The sequence below is a fragment of the Symphalangus syndactylus genome, chromosome 13 (genome assembly GCF_028878055.3).
Source record: "Symphalangus syndactylus isolate Jambi chromosome 13, NHGRI_mSymSyn1-v2.1_pri, whole genome shotgun sequence".
In the NCBI taxonomy this organism is placed as follows: Eukaryota; Metazoa; Chordata; class Mammalia; order Primates; family Hylobatidae; genus Symphalangus; species Symphalangus syndactylus.
The window spans coordinates 55,977,382-55,997,783 of NC_072435.2; the positions used below are offsets into that span (position 1 = coordinate 55,977,382).

Below are 20,402 nucleotides of genomic sequence, written 5' to 3' on the forward strand. Positions count from 1 at the left end.
ACGCCAAATCGGGGTGTGAAACAGAAGCAATTTCATTATGCTCAGGGATTCTATGGGTCAGTCAGGAATTTGGAAAGGACACAGTAGAGACAGCTTGTCTCTGTCCCATACAGTCTGGGATCTCATCAGGGAAGGCTTGAAGGCTGGAAGTGACCCAGACAGCTAGGGGTTACAGTCCTCTGAAGGCTGCCTCAGCACAGGCTGGTGGCTGTGCTGGCTGTTGGTTGGGCCTCAGCTGGAACACATACATGATTTCTCCTTGTGGACTTTGCAGGTCTGCTAGTCCCCAAAATGAGCTTCTTAGATACGAAGTAGGCAAAAGCTGTGTTGCCTTTTATGACCTAACCTTGGCAGTCACAGCCCATCACTTCCACCAGTTACAGGCTTCAGTCTTTTTTCATCTGTAGGCATCGTGATTCTTTAGTCAATGTGTTGGCTTGGGGAAAAACTTAAGTCTTTAAAAAGCCTCAGTTTGTTTAAGGAAAATAGTGAAGGAGGTAGTTTCATCAGGAGGAAAAAATATGTATTTTGTTTTGAAGAGATGAACTGAAAGAGTTTGTTTTTCTCAGTGGCATAAAGATCTCTCAGGTTCATCACAAAATTTGAAGTGGCTGTTTTGTGGGGGCCTTAGTTATTTCTTTAAAAGCATAGAAAATGAATTGAAGGTCATAAGCCCTATTGCAAAAATTTCTATTGAAATATTTGTGTATGTGTTCAAACCAGACTCAGGTCACCCCAAATCTTGTAGGACATCCAGCTACTTTCTTCCATCTAAGCCCTCAAGGCAGTTGACCTGGAAACTATTCCCAAGGCAGTATTCCCAAGGATACAGTATTCCCAAGGCAGTTGACCTGGAAACTAACCTTGGTCCCAGGCCAGGAAAGTGGGGGTTTTTAAACCAGCATCCTTATCTCCTTGGGGTTCTGAGACCAAAGTAACTGACTTACTAACAGTGGGAAAGTCTGTAGAAAAATTCAGTCTCAGGCTTTTTAGCCAAGTTATAAGAAGCCTTGGGTCTCTACATTGGCTTTCTTTGGGTTGCCAAAGTAGCTTCTTTGCATTGGGAAGAAACCATTTTTTATACAGATACGGGTCGGGTTTTATTGGTTAACATAGAAATTGTGCTGCTTTGGACATTCCAAAGCCTGGATCTAGCAATGGCCATATTTACAGGCCACTCTAGGAGTACAGCAATCACGCTGTTAGGGTGTTCACTTCTTTCCCCATGTCATATGTATGACTTTGCCTTGGTAGACTTGAATAATTGAGTCCCAAATGGCTCTGTCATCAGGAGCATCCAGCAGTTCCACCAAGGAAGCAAAGCAGAATCGTGACAGGTAGTGTCATGATCAACATGCTCTTTTGTCAGTGTGGTTTCGTTTTGGTTTAAGCCTTTTTTTGGCCAATGGATGGGGTGGGATAGGAAGGAGCAGTTTACCCTACATGGAAATATGGTTGTTGCTGGTCTGTTGGTGAGGTGGTTAGAAATGATTTGTTAGACATAGCCTCTGTTTCAAAACATACTTTCTTTTCTTTATGTTTTTGTTTTGTTTTCTAATACATGTTATTGTATATATTGGAGGTTAACAATATGATGTATAGGATATAGACAGTAAAATGGTTACTGTAGTGAAGCAAATTAGCATATCTATCATCTTACATACTTTTTTGTGGCAAAAGCAGTTAAAATCTACTTATTTAACAAAAATTCCTAATACAGCACATTTTGATTACAGTCCTCATGCTGTGTATTAGATCTCTAGACAAGTTCATCCTACATACATGCTGCTTTGTATGCCGGAATCTTCTCTCTCTCCCCACCCCCAGCCCCTGGTAACCACTCCTTCCTTCTCTCTGTGTGTGTGTGTATTGGACTTTTAAGTAAGATTGAACAATATTTGTCTGTCTGTGTCTGGCTTGTTGGCATGAGGGCCCATCCATGTTGTGGCAAAAGGCAGGCTCTCCCTTTTTAAGGTGGAATGATTGTGTATGTGTGTGTGCGTGTGTGTGTGTGTGTGCGCGCGCACGTGCACCTGCCACGTTTTCTTTATCCATTTGTCCGTCAGTGGACACTTAGGTTGTTTCCATACCTTGGTTTTTGTGAGGAATGCTGCACTGAACATGGAAATGCAGATACCTGGTGAGGTGGCGATTTCATCTCCTACACAGAAGAGGGATTTCTGGGTCGTGTGGTAGTTCTGTTTTTAATTTCTTTAGGAACCTCCATACTATTTTTCATGGCCGTACCAATCTACATTGTCACCAACAGTGTAGTAGGATTTCCTTTTCCCTACACCCTTGCCAACATTTGTTCTCTCTTTTGTCTTTGATAATAGTCATCCTAACAGGTTGTCATTTCGTAGTGGTTTTAATTTGTGTTTCCCTGATGATTAGCGATGTTGAGCATGTTTTCATATCACTGTTGCAGTTTTTATGTCTTTGGAGAAGTAACTGTTCAGGTCCTTTGCCCATTTTTTAATCGAGTTATTTGTCCTTCTGCTATTGAGTTATAAGTGTTCTTTATAAATTTTGGATATTAACCCCTTATCAGATATGTGGTTTGCAAATATTTTTTTGCAGTCCTTAGGTTGCTCTTTCATTTTGTTGATTGTTTTCTTTGCTGTGCAGAGGTTTTTTGGTTTGATGTCCCATTTATTTATTTGTGCTCTTGTAGCCTGAGCTTTTGGTATCATAACCAAAAAATCATTGCCACTGCAGCGAGATTTTTCCTTGTATTCTCTTCTAGGAGTTGGATGGTTTCTGATATTCCATTCAGCTATTTTATCCATTTTGAGTTGATTGTTGTGGATGATGTAAGATATGGGTCCAATTTAATCCTTTTGCATGTGGATATCCAGTATTCCCAGCACCATTTATTGAAGAGACTATTCTTTCTCCATTATGTCCTCTTGGTGCCCTTGTCAAATATTCATTGACTGTGTATGTTTAGATTTATTTCTGGGCCATTTATTCTGTTCATGGATCTGCACTTCTGTTTTTATGCCCTTACCAACTGTCAAAACATATTTTCTATCATTTCTCCTTTTTCTGGGTACTACATGTATAGATCAGAGCCTTAAAAATGGCTGTGCCCGGCCGGGCGCGGTGGCTCACGCCTGTAATCCCAACACTTTGGGAGGCTGAGGCAGGTGGATCACCTGAGGCCAATAGTCCGAGACCAGCCTGACCAACATGGAGAAATCCTGTCTCTACTAAAAATACAAAATTAGCCGGGTGTGGTAGCGCATGCCTGTAATCCCAGCTACTTGGAAGGCTGAGGCAGGAGAATCACCTGAACCTGGGAGGGGGAGGTTGCGGTCAGCCGAGATCGATTGCACGATTGCATTCCAGCCTGGGCAACGAGCGAAACTCCCATCTCAAAAAAAAAAAATGACTGTGCCCCTCAGCCCAGGAACGTTCTTATCCCTGGAAAGGAAGGGGAGGCAATTGAGGCAAGGCACACAGGGAGTCTCAAAGGTATATTGGTAATGTTCTGTGTCTCAACTAGGAGTGTTAATTGTTTATTATTATTATTATTATTTTTTTTTTGAGATGGAGTCTCACTCTGTTGCCCAGGCTAGAGTGCAGTGGCATGATCTCGGCTCACTGCAAGCTCTGCCTCCCAGGTTCACGCCATTCTCCTGCCTCAGCCTCCCAAGTAGCTGGGATTACAGGCACCCACTACCATACCTGGCTAATTTTTTATATTTTTAGTAGAGATGGGGTTTCACCATGTTAGCCAGGATGGTCTCAATCTCCTGACCTTGTGATCCGCCTGCCTCGGCCTCCCAAAGTGCTGGGATTACAGGAATGAGCCACCGCACCCAGACCATTCTTTATTATTCTTAAAGAGTCTTGTGGGGGAAATGAACTCTATCCTAAAGAATAATCTACAATGCATTTATATTGATGTACAAGATAATTTGTTATAGCATTGTTTATAATGTCAAAAAGATCAAAAACATTCTAGCTCTATGCTACTTAGTAGAGTAGTTAAATTACAATATTTTCATAGGATGGAACATTATACCCCATTGAAAATGCATAATTTTTAACTTGAGAAAATACTCATGGAACGTTGTCAAAAGTAGGATTAAAAATCTATAGTATGATTCTACTTTTGCTTCAGATCTACATATGTACATTAAAAAAGACCAGGAAGCTATGCAAGTAATTTTTTAGAATTTGTCTTTATACTTGCCTATATTCCATTTTTGTGCAAGGAATATAGATTATATAATCAGAAAAGGGTTTAAATAAAGAGATAGCGTTTGCTGACCAGTTGAGTGGACAGGAATTGGCTCAGTAATTTAAACTAACAATCCATAAGCAAGGGGCTCTGATAGCATAGGAAACCAGATAACCCACAACTCTCCACATGAAGAAAAGGCGTTTTTTTCAGCTGTCAGTTCTGCAGGCCGAAAAGTTTGAGGGCCTGGCCCTGGCTTCTGGTGAAGGTTTTTGTACTACGTCACAACATGGCAGAGAAGGTCAGAAAAGGGGGGACACATGCGAAGAACAGAAGAACTGAGGGGTGTCCTGGCTTCATAACACCCCACTCTCAAGAGAACGAATTCATTCTGAGAACCAGTCCAGTCTTGGAAGAGCAGGAACTCACCCACCACCGAGAGAACAACACCAACATCCCGTTCATGAGGGATCCACGCCCAAACACAGAAACCTCCCACTAGGCCCTGCCTCCCAGTACAGCCACATTGGGGATCAAATTTCAACGTTAGTTTTGGTGTTGACAAACAGACCATATCTAAACTATGGTGCTGTGTGTCTGAGTCCCTTCAGGCTGCTATAACAAAGTGCCTTAGAATGGGTAATTTATGAACAACAGAAATGTGTTGCTCACAGTTCTGGAGGCTGGGAAGTCCAAGCTCAAGGTGTCAGCAGCTTTGGTGTCTGATGAGGGCCTGTTCCCTACTTCATAAATAACACCTTTTTGCAGCATCCTGACATGCTGGAAGGGGCAATAAAGCTCCCTTAAACCTCTTTTATAAGGGCATTAATCCTATTCACAAGGCCTCTGCCCTCATGACCTAGTCACTTTCCAAAGTCCCCACCTCTTAATATCCCTTTGGGGATTAAGTTTCCACATAGGAATTTTGGGGGGGGCACGTACATTCAGATCATACTACTCACATTCACAAGGCCTCTGTCCTCATGACCTAGTCACCTTCCAAAAGCCCCACCTCTTAATACTATCCCTTTGGAGGTTAAGTTTCCACATAGGAATTTTGGAGGCCGGGGGGGGTCACGTAAATTCAGATCATACCACACTATAATTTAAAACTTAGGAACTTTGAAAAATAAAATGTTTTGTCTCTTTGTAAGAGACTTATCGAGTGGTTTGAACAGTACTTGCCTTCTCATTGTATCCTTTGCAGTCTAGAATGAGCATCTTTCCTATGCCTTTGGCAAGTGGTCAGTTGTCCTTTCTAAGTAATTGTCATCATCATGAAATGTCTCCAAGAGTTCCTTTAACGCAAACTTTTTGGCCGCCATAACTTCCTTCAGGAACTACATACCTCGTCGTTAAATTCACTTTCACTAAGATCTTCTGGCTGCATATCCCAAGTTTTCTTCAGTGGCAGCAGTGTCAACATTTCCTGTGGCCTATTATTTATTTGTTCTAGAATTCATTTACATGTATGTCTAATTTTGCTTCCAGCATTATCACTTCGTGGGTTTTTGCTGCACTTCGATTTTGTTGGCAAGTTCCTCTCTTGTGACTATCCATTTTCGTAACATGTCCTGCAGGTTTAGTGTTGGGAGATAAGGATGCAGCATAACTACATGTTTTGCTGTCAGGAAGTGAACTGCATAGCACAATGACCAGTCACCAGCTTTGAAAGGCTTGCTTGTGGTCACTGGGCATGATGCATCTCTGTTTACATAGTAGACTGAAGAGCTGCCAGTCAAGTTTGTTCTCTGCAGTTACTCACAGTTCGTATTCCCATGGTAGTTAATAACTGAAATTTGAACCATGCTGTTGGGGGACTGATAATGTTTAACTAAGCCATAGTAACTGAAATTCATGCAGCTCGGAACTGTGCAAAGCAAGGACCCCCCCCCCCCCCCCCACACACACACACACACACTCACTCACTCATTGTTAGGCTTGTTCTTGTATATTTTATTTTTTCCATTGCTATTATAAATTGTTTTTTCCTTCTTGCTAGCATTTTGCTAGCATTTTAATATTGTTTCCATATAAGAAAGTTGTTGATCTGGATGGAATGTTAGTTTTGTGGCTTTATTGAGTTGTTATTTGTAACAGTTTTTAATTTTCTATTGGATTGTTAAGGTATATCATTATATTATCTGCAAATCATTTTCTCATACTTTCCTTTTATTTATAGCTTTTCTTTCTTTTTTTTTTTTTTCTTGAGACGGAGTCTTGTGCTGTCACCCAGGCTGGAGTGCAGTGGTGCGGTGGTGTGATCTTAGCTCACTGCAACCTATGCCTCCTGGGTTCAAGAGATTCTCATGCCTCAGCCTCCTGAGTAGCTGGGATTACAGGCACCCGCCACCACGCATGGCTAATTTTTGTATTTTTGGTAGAGACATTGTTTTACCATGTTGGCCAGGCTGGTCTCAAACTCACGACTCAGGTGATCCGCCCACCTCAGCTTCCCAAAGTGCTAGGATTACAGGCATGAGCCACCACGCTCGGCCTATACCTCTTCTTTCTTTCTCTTGTCTGATTGTCCTAGCTGGTACCTCCACAACACTGCATAGCAGTGGGGATAGTAAATGTCCTTGTTCTGTTCTTGAACTTAATGGAAATGCTTCTGGTGTTTCCTAATTAAGCTTGATACTAGTTTTGGAATTGAGAAAGTTATATTTTTATGATATTGAAGAATTATCCATCTACCTTATTTTGTAGAGAAGTTTTATTAAGAATGTATATTGGGTTAGGTGCTGTTGGTTTGATTTAAGTGCCTCCTGAGTATGACAGTAGGAAATACACAGCTATACCCATGGAATATATTTGTAAAAAAAAAAAAAAAAAAAATTAAATATGACCTTGGATCTAATGAAACGTGTAGATCATTGGTTCCCAACTAAGGGCTTTTGCCCCCTGAGAGGACATTTGCCAATGTCTGGAGACATTACTGCGTTTGTCACAACTGAGGGAGAATGCGCTACTGGCATTCAGTGAGTAGAGGCCAGGGATGCTGCTGGACAACCTGCAGTGCCCCAGACAGCCGCCACAGTGAAGAATTACCTAGCCCCAAATGTCAGGAATGCAGAGGCCGAGAAACTCTTTTCTAGATCTCACTCCCAGTTCACAAGAAACATGAAGGGCACAGGGACATGATAAACGACATCACCAGGAAGTCCTCAGTGTAGTCCATGCTGTGAGAGATTCTGCAAGACAGATGGCCTGATAGCTTCAACAGATACACGCATGAAGCCTGATGGGAAAGAAAGAAGAGATATTATAGATTAAAAGAGACTTAAGAGACTTACCAACCAAATATGAAATGTAGATCTCATTTGGATCCTAATTTGAATAAGACATGTCTGCAAAAATCAGGCAACTTTAAGTTAGAATACATGAAACAAGATTAGCAAAATGCCGACAATCAGTTATTGAAACTGGATGGTACGGATTCATCACATTTTTATTTATAATTTTCTCTTTGTTTAACGATTTCCATAATCAGAAATTTAAAAATGAATGTTGATTTTTTTAGATTTAGTCTCAGCAACACCAATGAAAATATGCCTTTTTGATTCCAGTCCTTTCAAATGGTGACTCATAATAATGAAGCTCCTAATACTGAACTGTCTGTATTCCTAGAAAAAGCCTCCCCTAAAAGAATGAGCACATACTGGTGCACAAATTAAAGTTTATAGACGGTGTTCTCAGAAGCTTTAAGTGCCTAAAATTTTTATACAAAGATGATTGTCCATTGTCAGAATTATATATTCTGCATAAAACAATAGAGAATTAAATGGAATTCCACCAGTTCCATCCAATATGAAATGCTAGGCAGCTTATTGTAGTCATTAAATACTTTATTGTAGAAAGTTTAAATTATGACAGTAGCCTTCCATAATTCCAATTTTATAAAAATGTATGTATTTTTAAATACTGGAAAATAGACATCAAAATAATAATAATGGTTATATCTAGTGATAAGGCTATGAGTGATTTTTATTTTCTTTTTTTTTCCTGTATATTTCTAATTTTCTACAGTGAATTTTTGAAATCAGGAAAAAAGTTATTTACAAAATTAAAGCAGTTCACCTGTCACCCAAATCTTGGTTTCTGATACCTTTCTCCAATAAAAAGAACTGGAGAAATTATCAGTCTAGTCTAGGACTGTGGTGGGGAATATGCAAAGTGATCCTGGAGCATCTCAGGTCCAGCAAGTAAGGAAGTGCTTAAGAAACAAAACTTGAGGTGTGGCAGCAGGACATGGGAGCCAACCACAGAGGCCCAGGGGGCAAGGCTGGAGGAGTTTGAGCAACAAAATAAATAGTGCAATACAGAATTTGCACCAATGTAGGGACCAGCCCCACAGGGTCGGTGGGTTTTTCTCCCCGTATGTGGAGACGAGAGCTTGTAGAAATAAAGACACAAGACAAAAAGATAAAAGAAAAGACAGCTGGGCCTGCGGGACCACTACCACCAAGACGCGGAGACCAGTAGTGGCCCCAAATGCCAGGCTGCACTGATATTTATTGGATACAAGACAAAGAGGCAGGGTAAGGAGTGTGAGTCATCTCCAGTGATAGGTAAGGTCACGTGGGTCACGTGTCCACTGGACAGGGGGCCCTTCCCTGCCTGGCAGCCGAGGCAGAGGGAGAGAGAGAGAGACAGCTTACACCATTATTTCTGCATATCAGAGACTTTTAGTACTTTCACTAATTTTGCTACTGTTATCTAAAAGGCAGAGCCAGGTGTACAGGATGGAACATGAAAGCGGACTAGGAGCATGATCACTGAAGCACAGCATCACAGGGAGACAGTTAGGCCTCCAGATAACTACGGGCGGGCCTGACTCATGTCAGACCCTCCACAAGAGGTGGAGGAGCAGAGTCTTCTCTAAACTCCCCTGGGGAAAGGGAGACTCTCTTTCCCAGTCAGCTAAGTAGCGAGTGTTTTTCCTTGACACTGATTCTACCGCCAGACCATGGTCTGCTTGGCAACGGGCATCTTCCCAGATGCTGGCATTACCGCTAGACCAAGGAGCCCTCTGGTGGCCCTGCCCGGGTGTAACAAGGCTCGCACACTTGTCTTCTGGTCACTTCTCACTATGTCCCTTCCACTCCTATCTCTATATGGCCTGGTTTTTCCTGGGTTATGATTATAGAGCAAAGATTATAATAATATTGGAATAAAGAGTAATTGCTACAAACTAATGATTAATGATATTCATGTATAATCATATCTATGATCTATATCTAGTATAACTCTTGTTGTTTTATATATTTTATTATACTGGAACAGCTCGTGCCCTCGGTCTCTTGCCTCGGCACCTAGGTGGCTTGCCGCCCACATCCCAAAGTATAAAATAACCATGTGTCCATACTGATGTATATAAATGGTTGAATAGGTGGGTGAGAATAGACACATCCCGTGCAGAAGAATTCCACGTAGTTGACATAGATGCCCCTCCCTCAAGGAGGCAGTTGATCATCCCAGCTCTTAAGTGTGGGCTGCACCCAGTGACCCCCTTCCCAGTGGTACACTATGGAAACAGGGTTGAGAAAGAGGAACTTGACCCTGGAGAAACCTGACCTCAGCCAGGGGAGGAAGGTCAGGGGCGAGTTCTCCTGAGAGTGGGATGTGGGGAGGATGGCCCTTTTCCTTTGTGGCCTTTCTCCCAAGAACCCATCAGCTCGGTCTAACCATGATAAAAAACAGCAGACAGCCCCAACTTGAGGGACATTTTACAAAATATCTGATCCATGTTCCTCAGATATGTCAAGGGCATTAAAAACAAGGCAAGTTGGCTGGGCTTGGTGGCTCAGTGCCTGTAATCCCAGTACTTTGAGAGGCTGAGGCAGGCGGATCACCTGAGGTCAGGAGTTAGAAACCAGCCTGGCTAACATGACGAAACCCCATCTCTACTAAAAATGCAAAAATTAGCCAGGCGTGGTGGCGCACGCCTGTAATCCCAGCTACTCAGGAGGCTGAGGCAGGAGAATCGCTTGAACCTGGGAGGCGGAGGTTGCAGTTTGCCGAGACCACACCACTGCACTCCAGCCTGGGCCCCAGAGTGAAACTCCGTCTCAAAGAGACAAGGCAAGTAGGAGAAATAATTGCAGTCTAGAAGATCCTAAGGAGACGTGAGGACTAAAAGCCATGTTGTCCTGGATGGGGTCATGGAACAGAAACAGGATGTTAAGTACAAACCAGGGAAATCCGAATAAAGCGTGGACTTCAGTTAATAATGAGGTAAGGAACATTGGCTCCTGATTTATGGCAGATGTACCCCAGGAATGTAACATGTTAACAGTAAGGGAAATAACTTTTCTATATATCTGTATCTGTATCTGTAACTATTCTAAAATTAGAAGCTTTTTTTTTAAGTAAAACAGTAAACAGTAGTTCATCACTTATTTTTAAAAGGTTGGAATAACATTAGAGATGTTCTATAGGATAAATTTGAGATTTCTGGCATTTGCTTTCTGACCCAGTTTTCTCAAAAGTATGAAATTCTTGTTGCATAAGTCTGACTTGTCACTGGGGGATCATTCCAGATAAAGAATTTTCTGGTGAGGCCCCGGGACCACAGTCTGAATGAAAGTGAGGAGGCGAGTGTCTGAAGAGCCAGCATTTCATGTCTGTTTCCCCTTTGCATAACATAAAAATTAACGTATGAGAGCCCGACATATGTAAAGGCACCTTGGTAGAGGCACTAGGCAGAAGGGAGTGGGCATCTCTTGGCTGGCAACGAGCTGGGTGCCCAACCATCATGGTGCAGGGCAGTTGCCCTTCTCAAGCAACTGATCCAGAGACATTTGAGCAGGGGACTGTAACCACACTATAGTACACACCACCACCATGTGACAGTCACAGATACAGACACTGAGTTTAATGGCTTGGGGGTGGAGAAGTTGCCAGCTGCCCACCCTCTGATAAAGATGTTAGTGAAGATTCCCTTAAAGATTTATTGAGGTTTATCAAAAAATTGCTGCATCTCAGATATAAATGGGCAAAATAAAATGAATTAAGGTTAGGTTTTTTTTGTAGATAACCAAGAATAAAATGTAGTGATTTTGTTTGTTTTATTATGCCAGCTGTAATAAAGTGTTAAGGAGAATGCAGGCTGTAAAAGCTTAAAGAGAATGGGGGAACAATTTTTTTAATATTTAAATAATGAAATGTCAAACATTTTACCACATTTTGAAGAAATAAAGCGTTGTATATATAGCTAAAGCCTCACTTTCTTACTTCTTCACCCCTTCCTCCTGAGAGGTAACCGATTGTCTTGATAGTGATATGTATCATTTCAGGTATTCGTGAATAACTTTTCTATGTATATAACATATGTATGTGTATATACATATATATGGATATATTAAGCAATACATTCTGTTGGTTTTGGTGTTTTAACAATTTATTTAAATTAAAAGCCTAACAGATATTTTTATTTTTCTTTTCACTGATCATTATTGACAATGGTTTCTGGTGCTAAGTGTAGATCTCATGGGGGTTTTTTTTTTTCTTTTTTTCCACTTTATAACATTCCACTATATGAAAATAAACCAATTTGTTTTCATATCCTTGCGGAAGAACAGTGGTTGTGGGTTGTATCCTTTTTTGGTGTTCATGGCTAGGATGATTCTTGTATGTGTTTCCTTGTGAACACCAGAATTGTGGGGCTACAGGTGTGTGCCACTTCAGCCTTAATAGATATTGCCAAATTGCTCTTCAGAGTGCCATACATAAAATTTGTACATTTCCATTTTTCCACATCTGTGAAAAATCTTACCAGATTTATCAGATTCCACATTTTATCAGACTTACTTATCTTTGCCAGTCTGAGGGGTGTGATACATTTCCTTGATTGTTAGTGAGATTGAATATCTTTTCATATAGTTGAATTTATTAGAAGTTCTATCAAGAATTGCCTATTTAGGCCGGGTATGGTAGCTCATGCCTGTAATCCTAGCACTTAGGGAGTATGAGATAGGAGGATCACTTGAGTCCAGGAGGCCAAGGCTGCAGTGAGCCATGATTCCACTACTGCACTCAAGCCTGGGCAACAGAGCAAGACCCTGTCTCAAAAAAAAAAGAACTAACTGCCTGTGTATTGCCTGTAAGTGGGCTGGTATTTCTTGAGATCAGCGACCTTTGGCCTTGGACCTGATTCCTCAGAGTGTGTGATAAAAGAATACTGCTGCATGCTATCACAAAGTTAAATTGGAGGTGGGTCAGAAAAAGAGTTTAGTCTTTGACCGTATTTAATTGTTTTATTTACTCCTATGCCGTTTGATTTTCTTTGTGCCTCGTTATTGCTGACTGTGTCTCTTATTGGTGTAGGAAAGAGTTCAGGTAAGTTATCTGATTTGTTAGGTTTGTAATTAAGTATTTAACAAAAATGTCTTTGGAAAAGTGCATTTGCAGTTTCCTAAAAAGATGACAGTTTTACAATACGGCCCAGCAATTATGCTCCTAAGTATTTGCCCAAATGATGACAACTTTTATCCTTATAAAAACTTGGGCTTTCCTTATAAAAACCTGAGCTTGCTGGGAAGCTGAGGCAGGAGGATTGCTTGAGCCCAGGAGTTTGAGACTGCAGTGAGCTATGGTCATGCCACTGTACTGGATCCAGCCTGGGCAACAGAGTAAGGCCCAGTCTCAAAAGCAAAACAGAACAACTTTGCACATGAACGTTCATATCAGCAATTATTCGTAATTGCAAAAAACTGGAAGCAACCAAGATACTGTTCAGCAGGTGAGTGAACAAACAAACTATGATACATCCACACAATGTAATATTACTCAGCAATAAGAATGATCAAGCCCTGAAAGACATGTAAAAACCATACATGCATATTGCTATGATTCCAATTATGTGATCTTCTGGGAAAGGCAAAACTTGGAGTCAGTAAAAAGATCAGTGGTTGCCAGGGATTCAGGGGCAGGAAGGAAGGATGAAAAGGTGGAGTACAGGGCATTTTTAGGGCAGTGAAACTGTTCGTATGACACTGGAATGGTGGATTCATGGCATTATACCTTTGTCAAAACACAGAATTGGCTGGGCATGGTGGCTCACACCTGTAATCTCAGCACTTTGGGAGGCGGGTGGATCACTTGAGGCCAGGAGTTCAAGACCAGCCTGGACAACATAGTGAAACCCCATCTCTACCAAAAATATAAAAATTAGCCAGGTGTGGAAGTGTATGCCTGTAATCCCAGCTACTCAGGAGGCTGAGGCACGAGAATCGCTTGAACCCAGGAGGCAGAGGTTGCAGTGAGCCAAGATCACGACAGAGCAACACTGCACTCCAGCCTGGGAGACAGAGCAAGACTCTGTCTCAAGCAACAACAACAACAACAACAAAAACCCACAGAATTGTACAACACAAATAGTGGACCCTAATGTGAACTATGGGCTTTTGTTAATAAAAATGTATCAATATAGATTCATCATTTATAACAAATACAGCACACTGATGTTAATAATGGGAGGAATTGGGTGCAGAGGAGGAGGGGTTATATGAGGACTCAGTTCTATCTGGCCAGTTTTTTCTGTAAACCTAAAGGCATCTAAAAAATAAAGTCTTACTAATTTTTCTAAAAATGTTTCATTGTTAAGTTCAGATTTTACCAAGTGTACTCAACTATGTGGAACAATTATGTTTTCTAATAGAAACTTTTTAAGATTATTATTTGTTTTATTTATGAAATCTAAATTGCTGAAGCTTTTTCAAGACGACTGCTTCCATTTTTTCTGGGTCTATAAAGAGTGCAGAGTTCATGTTGAAAATCATTTCGTTCCTTTTTGCTTTCTCAATTAAGTAGTAGAGTGGTACAAAGTATTAATTGTGTAAGTTTTTCTTTGTGTGTATGATTAAATAATTTAGAGCAAATATTTTGCCTATTACTACATCAAAAATCTTTCCAAATATTGTAATAGCTAAAGTAATCTGGAATGTTTGTCTTGATTCTTACTAATTCTTTACAATATAAAAGACCTTCTTTCATTGATTGCAGGACTTCCATTCTAGGACCTCTCTGAAATCAGTGTACCTCTTAGAATCAGTAACATCTTAGATTCAGTGAAATACAGTATGTCTAATAAGGGTTCAGAGGAAGGGCTATAATAATTGTTACAGAATCATGATAATTTTCACTGATGTTATGGGGCCGTTCTGATTTTCCCCTGCCTGCTTGTCTTCCAGATGCTCTCTGTGTGGGTATGTGTGTAGCCATCCTCCTTCTTTGAAGTCTCATATGTGGAAACATGCAAGTGACCAAAATTACAACTACGAACAAGTTAACAAGGCTATTAACGACGCGATTTCACAAAGTGGCAGGTATTTCATCCTACCCCCTCCCTTTATTGCTATATGTAAATTAAAGCCAGGATTAAATCTACTAGTCCTACATTGTAGCCTCTTCACGGTGTGGTGTGTTTGTTTTGTTTTTAAGAGTTCTGGGGAAATCCCCTGGAAAGACTCAATTAAAGAGCGGTGAAGAGAGTGCAGATCCCGTCACTGGAAGTTCGGAAAATGCGGTGTCATCTTCAGAACTGATGTCCCAGACTCCCAGTGAAGTTCTGGGTACCAACGAGAATGAGAAACTGAGCCCTACAAGTAATACCTCATATAGTTTAGAAAAAATCTCCAGTCTGGCCCCTCCTAGTATGGAGTACTGCGTTTTACTCTTCTGCTGTTGTATTTGTGGTTTTGAATCAACCAGCAAAGAAAACCTCTTGGATCATATGAAAGAGCATGAGGGTGAAATTGTAAACATCATCCTGAATAAGGACCACAACACAGCCCTAAACACAAATTAGGTGGAATAATGACTCGAGCAGGAAAGCAGTAGAAGAGGATTCCTTCACCACAGTTTCAACTTTACGCTGTCAAACAACTTCCTGCCACAGAAGAAATCGTTGATGTGATTTTTGAGGAAATGACAGATGTGACTTTGGAGCCAAACTTGTAATAAAAGGAATTCCAAATGGACAAGCGTAATGATATTTAAATATTTTGAGTGAGGGGGAGTGGGTCGAAGAGGAAGCAGAGGTGTAATCCTGTATTAACCCTCTGTCACCCCTTCTTAGTTGTTGAGTGTATTTATTAATAAAAGCTTATTAGAGTGTAGAAATGCAAGCAAAAGAGTTAAGAAAGGGCTTTTCAGGAACTCTTCTAAAAGTCAGAAAAGGGTCACAGTCTTAAGCAGAGCTTAGTTTTCTTCTCACTTGTCAAATGCAGACTGTGAGGCCTCCAGTGAGTAATGGGAGGCAGTTCTGGGAGGGGTTTTTTCAGTGTCACCAGCAGAGTCAACAAGGAAACACAATTAGAGGGCTTTGAAATGATCTACTGAAATCACTAAATTGATAGAAATTAATCATACTCAATCTAGGACATGTTCCTTTACTCCTTAAAAAAAGAAAGGAAAGACCTCTAAATTCAAAGCTACATTGTAAATAGGCATTCAAGAAGTATTGTCTTAAATTTACAATGAATTTCTTGTGAGCAGAGGATGAAACAGGTGAATTCCCACCAGACTCAAACCAGATCTCAGTTCATAGTAATGCTAAATCCTCTTGCATGTTCTCAGAGGTTCTTTTCAGTGTCTATCAGAACTTGGCATACTTTCTCCATAGTACATAGACCTTCTAATACTCGGCTAAATGAGACCACGCTTGTTATCTGAAAGTGTGTAAAAGAAACAACATATGAAAATTTACATTTGATCATCCGGCATTGGAAATAGTTTGAACTATTTCCAAAAATCCCTTAGGGGATGAGGGGTGAAATTTAAAAGCTCCTGAAAATGAGTACTGCTGTGTTGAGCTTTTCCTTCCTGGGGTATATTAATTTAGTTATATTTAGCAGAAGAGGAATATAACCAAATGTGACTAAAATATAGCAAAAATTCAGGTTGTTTGTAAAAATTTTAATAACAAATAGCATTTGGCAAGTCTATAGGATTCCTCCTATCTGGAAATTCTATCTTGTTAGAGTGCGATAGGACATATGGAAAACCAATGCAAAGTGCTTTAGCATTAAAACTCACCATCAAATAGATGTAATCTTATTAATTACACATTTTGTATTTTAATTATTTCAAGGAGTGAAGAAAACAGGGTGTTTTTGTTTTTGTGGTTCTGATTACTCATTTATGCATTGTTTTCTTAAAGTAAATTCTGCCTACAAGTGAAAAGGTCGGTGCGCTCTTCCGTGCACCATCCTCACGGTGCTATTTCCGAATATCTGAATATTGATTTCTAACACTTGGATGAGGCTGTGACCGATCAAATTGGAACACTGTAAAGGTTTTCAAATGGGATATGCTGTAGGCACATTTTAGGAAGAATTCTGTTCCCAAAGTCCAGGTATGATTGGATTAATATTTATAAATTATTATTAGGAATTATTTAAGTGGGGCCAGGCATCTTGCAACATTTTCTAATTTTTTTTTTCTTTCTTTCTAATCTAATTTTGGTGATATTTAAACAAACAAATAATTGTAACTTTGCAGCTTTTTTATTTAGGTAGCTTTAATTTATTTATGAAAGTTAATCCATTTCTGATATATGGTTTTTAAAAATATGAAATGGATTTATATATACTATATTCCTCAAATCCACTGTATGTGGACTTACATTCATTTTCTCCTTTTTTTGGAATTGAAACATTTTAATTTCAAATTCAAATAAAACATTTAAAATGATTTCATTATTATTACCCATACTGTTGCCACTCATATTGTAAGTCAGTTTTTTCATTGCTGGTACAATGACTCAGTATTTCTTTATAAAAATCTGTTGTTCTGAAAATCAACAACCTTAGAAGAATTTTGTCTTATAAAATTTCCTTGGCTTTAGTTTTATATCATATTTAGAAAATAATAATGAAAAGCATCCCCAAAATTTCAATGATGTGAATTTTTAAATTACCTTTCTTTATTTCTTTAAACTAATTCCATTGATTGTTACTTAAATTTTCCACCTGGAATCATGGATTTAAAATTTCCCCACTTAATGGGGAAAAAACTAACCCAGAAGTTCAACGCCTTTAAAGTTTCATCTGATTCTGGCCTAAGAATTGTCCTTAAAAGCTTTCTCCTGGCCGATAGGAGGAAGTATGTATCAAGGAGGTTCTTTACCTTCCCATTATCATTTTGTGGCAAGCCTTAAGTTAACAATGTGTCTACCAAGAACAATTGAGTTTTCTAAAAGTAATAATGAAGATTATGCAATTCTAATTGTAGAAGAGAGCTATTAAAATAATCAGTAGCCTGGGCACAGTGGCTCACACCTGTAATCTCAATACTTTAGAAGGCCAAGGCTGGAGGACTGCTTGAGTCCAGAAGTTTAAGACCAGCCTGGGCAACATGGGGAGACCCTGTCTCTACAAGAAATTAAAAATTAGCCAGGCATAGGTGGCACGTGCCTGTAGCACCAGCTACTTGGGAGGTTAAGGTGGGAGGATCACTTGAGCCTGGGAGATCGAGGCTTGCAGTGAGCTGTGATGGCACCATTGCACTCCAACCGGGGTGACAGATGAGGTCCTCTGTTTCCCCCCCTCCAAAAAAAAATTCAGTAGGAATTCCTTCATAGGAATAACATTTTATTTATTGGTATTGACTTCTTATTAGACAGAGCTCAAAGTATTTGTTTTCTGCTCTGAACACTTAAAAAATTATAAGACGTGATAGTGAAAATAGCTTTGAAAAGAAACTACATATGGCAAAGGTGGGGAGGGGGGAAGATGATGCATTCTGATCATTATAAAGAACACTTTTCAGGGCTCTATCATTTTCTCCCTTTCTCTAATCATCCAGAATATGACGGGTGTCCCAGTGTTCAACAGTATCATGCTAATATTCCATTTGATGGGTAGTCCAAGTTCTTTGGCCAGATAGTGCAATGTTGTGACACTGACCGAAGCCTTTGTTCTGGATCTTTCTTCCTATTGAAGGTGGCTGCTGGTGGCTTCATAATTTTCTGTTTTTTTCTCACAAAGTAAATGGTGGGCATCCATGTTTACATTGCACCTTCCCGTGCTGTAATTGGCTTGACAAAGACAAGCAGGCTTCTCTGTTGAGACTTATTGTGTTTTTAGTTTTCATAGACACTTATTTAATCTTTTTAAATTGTACAGCAAGGTGCTCTAAGTAATATTCGATAAAATATATTTAATAGAAATTTGCGTTTGATATTCATGAACATGAATACATGTATTTTTTTAAGAAATAAGTATTGTGTAACACTATGGCATTGCTTCTATAGCCAAAGTATAAAAATTTCTGGAATACTGACATGTAAAGACTACAGTTAATTCTGACACTGTATCTTATTAAAATAGGATGATTTGCATTTTGTAAAATTATCCTGCACATCGAGCTGCATGCCTTAAAGCTGAAACTCTAGGACTGTGTTCATGGGAGAGCAGTTCATCTGTTCAGAACAGTGAGGCAAGGTCTGTAGTGCTTCTTTAACTACCTTTGGAAATACTGTACAATGTTAGAATAATTTATTTTGCTTTACAGGAGTTTGTCATGTATTGACTTTAATATTGTATTTTGGTAATAAATTTTTTGTTAAAAAAAAACTTGGCTCCAAGTTCTATTAACCACAGGTTGTGTCCATTCTTTTCCTGGAAATGATGACTTTATTGCTTAGAAAGTTGTAAATAATTAAAAGCTTCCCGAGGGTTAAACGAAGGTTATGATGACTCTTGATAACTTGTTAATCTGTTGCTGACTAGCATTAGACTGTTACACAAAGATAAATTGAATAAGCATTTAGCTTTTAAAATCATTTTTAAAATTAAGTCTAATTTTGAAGCTTTTTTCCTTGCTATCCAGTTCAGTTTCTCTTCCAAATGTGACACGCTTATATGCTTTCAATTCTGATATAGTCAAAGTGCTAAAGACTAGTTCTGCTATTGACTAAGGAATTAGCATTCCTTAGTGAAGGCCAAAAACTACAGTGATATGTTCACACCTTGATCATTCTGTAGTCTATACAGACAGCTGTTGACATATTTGTTGCATTGACGAAGCTAACATCATCTGACTGTATCGTGGGTCTGGTTATCCATTTGTGCCCTAGAATCCTGGGCCACCTCAGTTGAAAGTGACCAAGGCCAAATATTTCATCCCATGCTTCCCAGGGACAACATAATCATATCCCCTGTCTTTGAAGAACCCAATCTGAAACTGTGTCACTAACCTCCAAATTAGAGAATCCTAGCATGGAAGCTCTAGAACATATGGTCCAGTGTGGCAGCCACTATAATATCTAAGTGTAAAATACATAACAGTTGCAAAGACTTAGTACAAAAAGAAAGGAAATGTATTAACAGTTTTTTATATTGATTACATGTTGATATTTTGGTTTAAATAAAATATTAAAATTAGTTTTACCTGTTTTTTTAATGTAGCTACTAAACAATTTTAAATTACATATGTGGCTTACATTATATTTCTTTTGGACAGCGCTGGTACAGAAGAGAGATTAGCAAACTAGGGCCCTCTCTTCAAAGCCAACCTGCCACCTGTTTTGGCAAATAAAGTTTTATTGGCACACAGCCATGCTTGTGTGTACATATCATATATGGCTATTTTCAAGGTACAACAGCAGCACTGAGTAATTGTGACAGAGACTCTATGGCCCACAAAACCTAATTTACCACCTATTTGATAGAAAAAGTCTTCTGACTAGACCTCTGAACTAGAACAATGGTATAATTTGTGCTCTAGAGCTACCAGAAAGAAAACGGCTTTTTACAAAGAAAGCTTTTTATAGTAGTGCTTTATAACTAAATTAGTTTGTTTCTTCCTTTGTAATTTTTATAGTCTACCTGTCTACAGATCTTAACCATATTTTATGACTTTCACCTATTTCATCGCTGATATTTAAAGCCAAACTGTTTGAAATAACAATGCATAATGAAATAATAAATTAAATCAAAATGCAGCTATAAAAAGTCTCGCTTGCCTCCTGACAACTTTACGGTGTTGATGTTGGCCCCCATGGCTTCACCCTGTCAGTGATGTGGGACTACAGCACACCGCCTGCAAATGTAACCATGGTGCAACATAACCCCAGTGACTAATCCACTTGGCTGGGGTGACAATTGAATTGAATAATCCAGGATATAAAGAAAAGAGTCTTAAATGCACCTCTTTGTAATGAATAGCATGTGCGACTCCAAAGCCAGCTTCAAAGGTAGGGAGGAGG

At 39.5% G+C, this 20,402-nt stretch overlaps 1 protein-coding gene across 2 annotated transcripts in view; it reads left to right on the forward strand.

Annotated features, from left to right (window-relative positions):
* ZNF507 (zinc finger protein 507) overlaps nt 1-18,768 on the forward strand; it is a 41,734-nt gene extending 22,966 nt beyond the window's left edge. For both annotated transcript variants that reach the window (XM_055237102.2, XM_055237101.2), the window contains exons 5-6: nt 14,383-14,517; nt 14,633-18,768. In XM_055237102.2, coding sequence (XP_055093077.1) covers nt 14,383-14,517; nt 14,633-14,999 — 502 coding nt within the window. In that variant the 3' untranslated portion in view covers nt 15,000-18,768. The remainder of the gene's footprint in view (nt 1-14,382; nt 14,518-14,632) is intronic.
* The last annotated feature ends 1,634 nt before the right edge of the window (nt 18,769-20,402 follow it).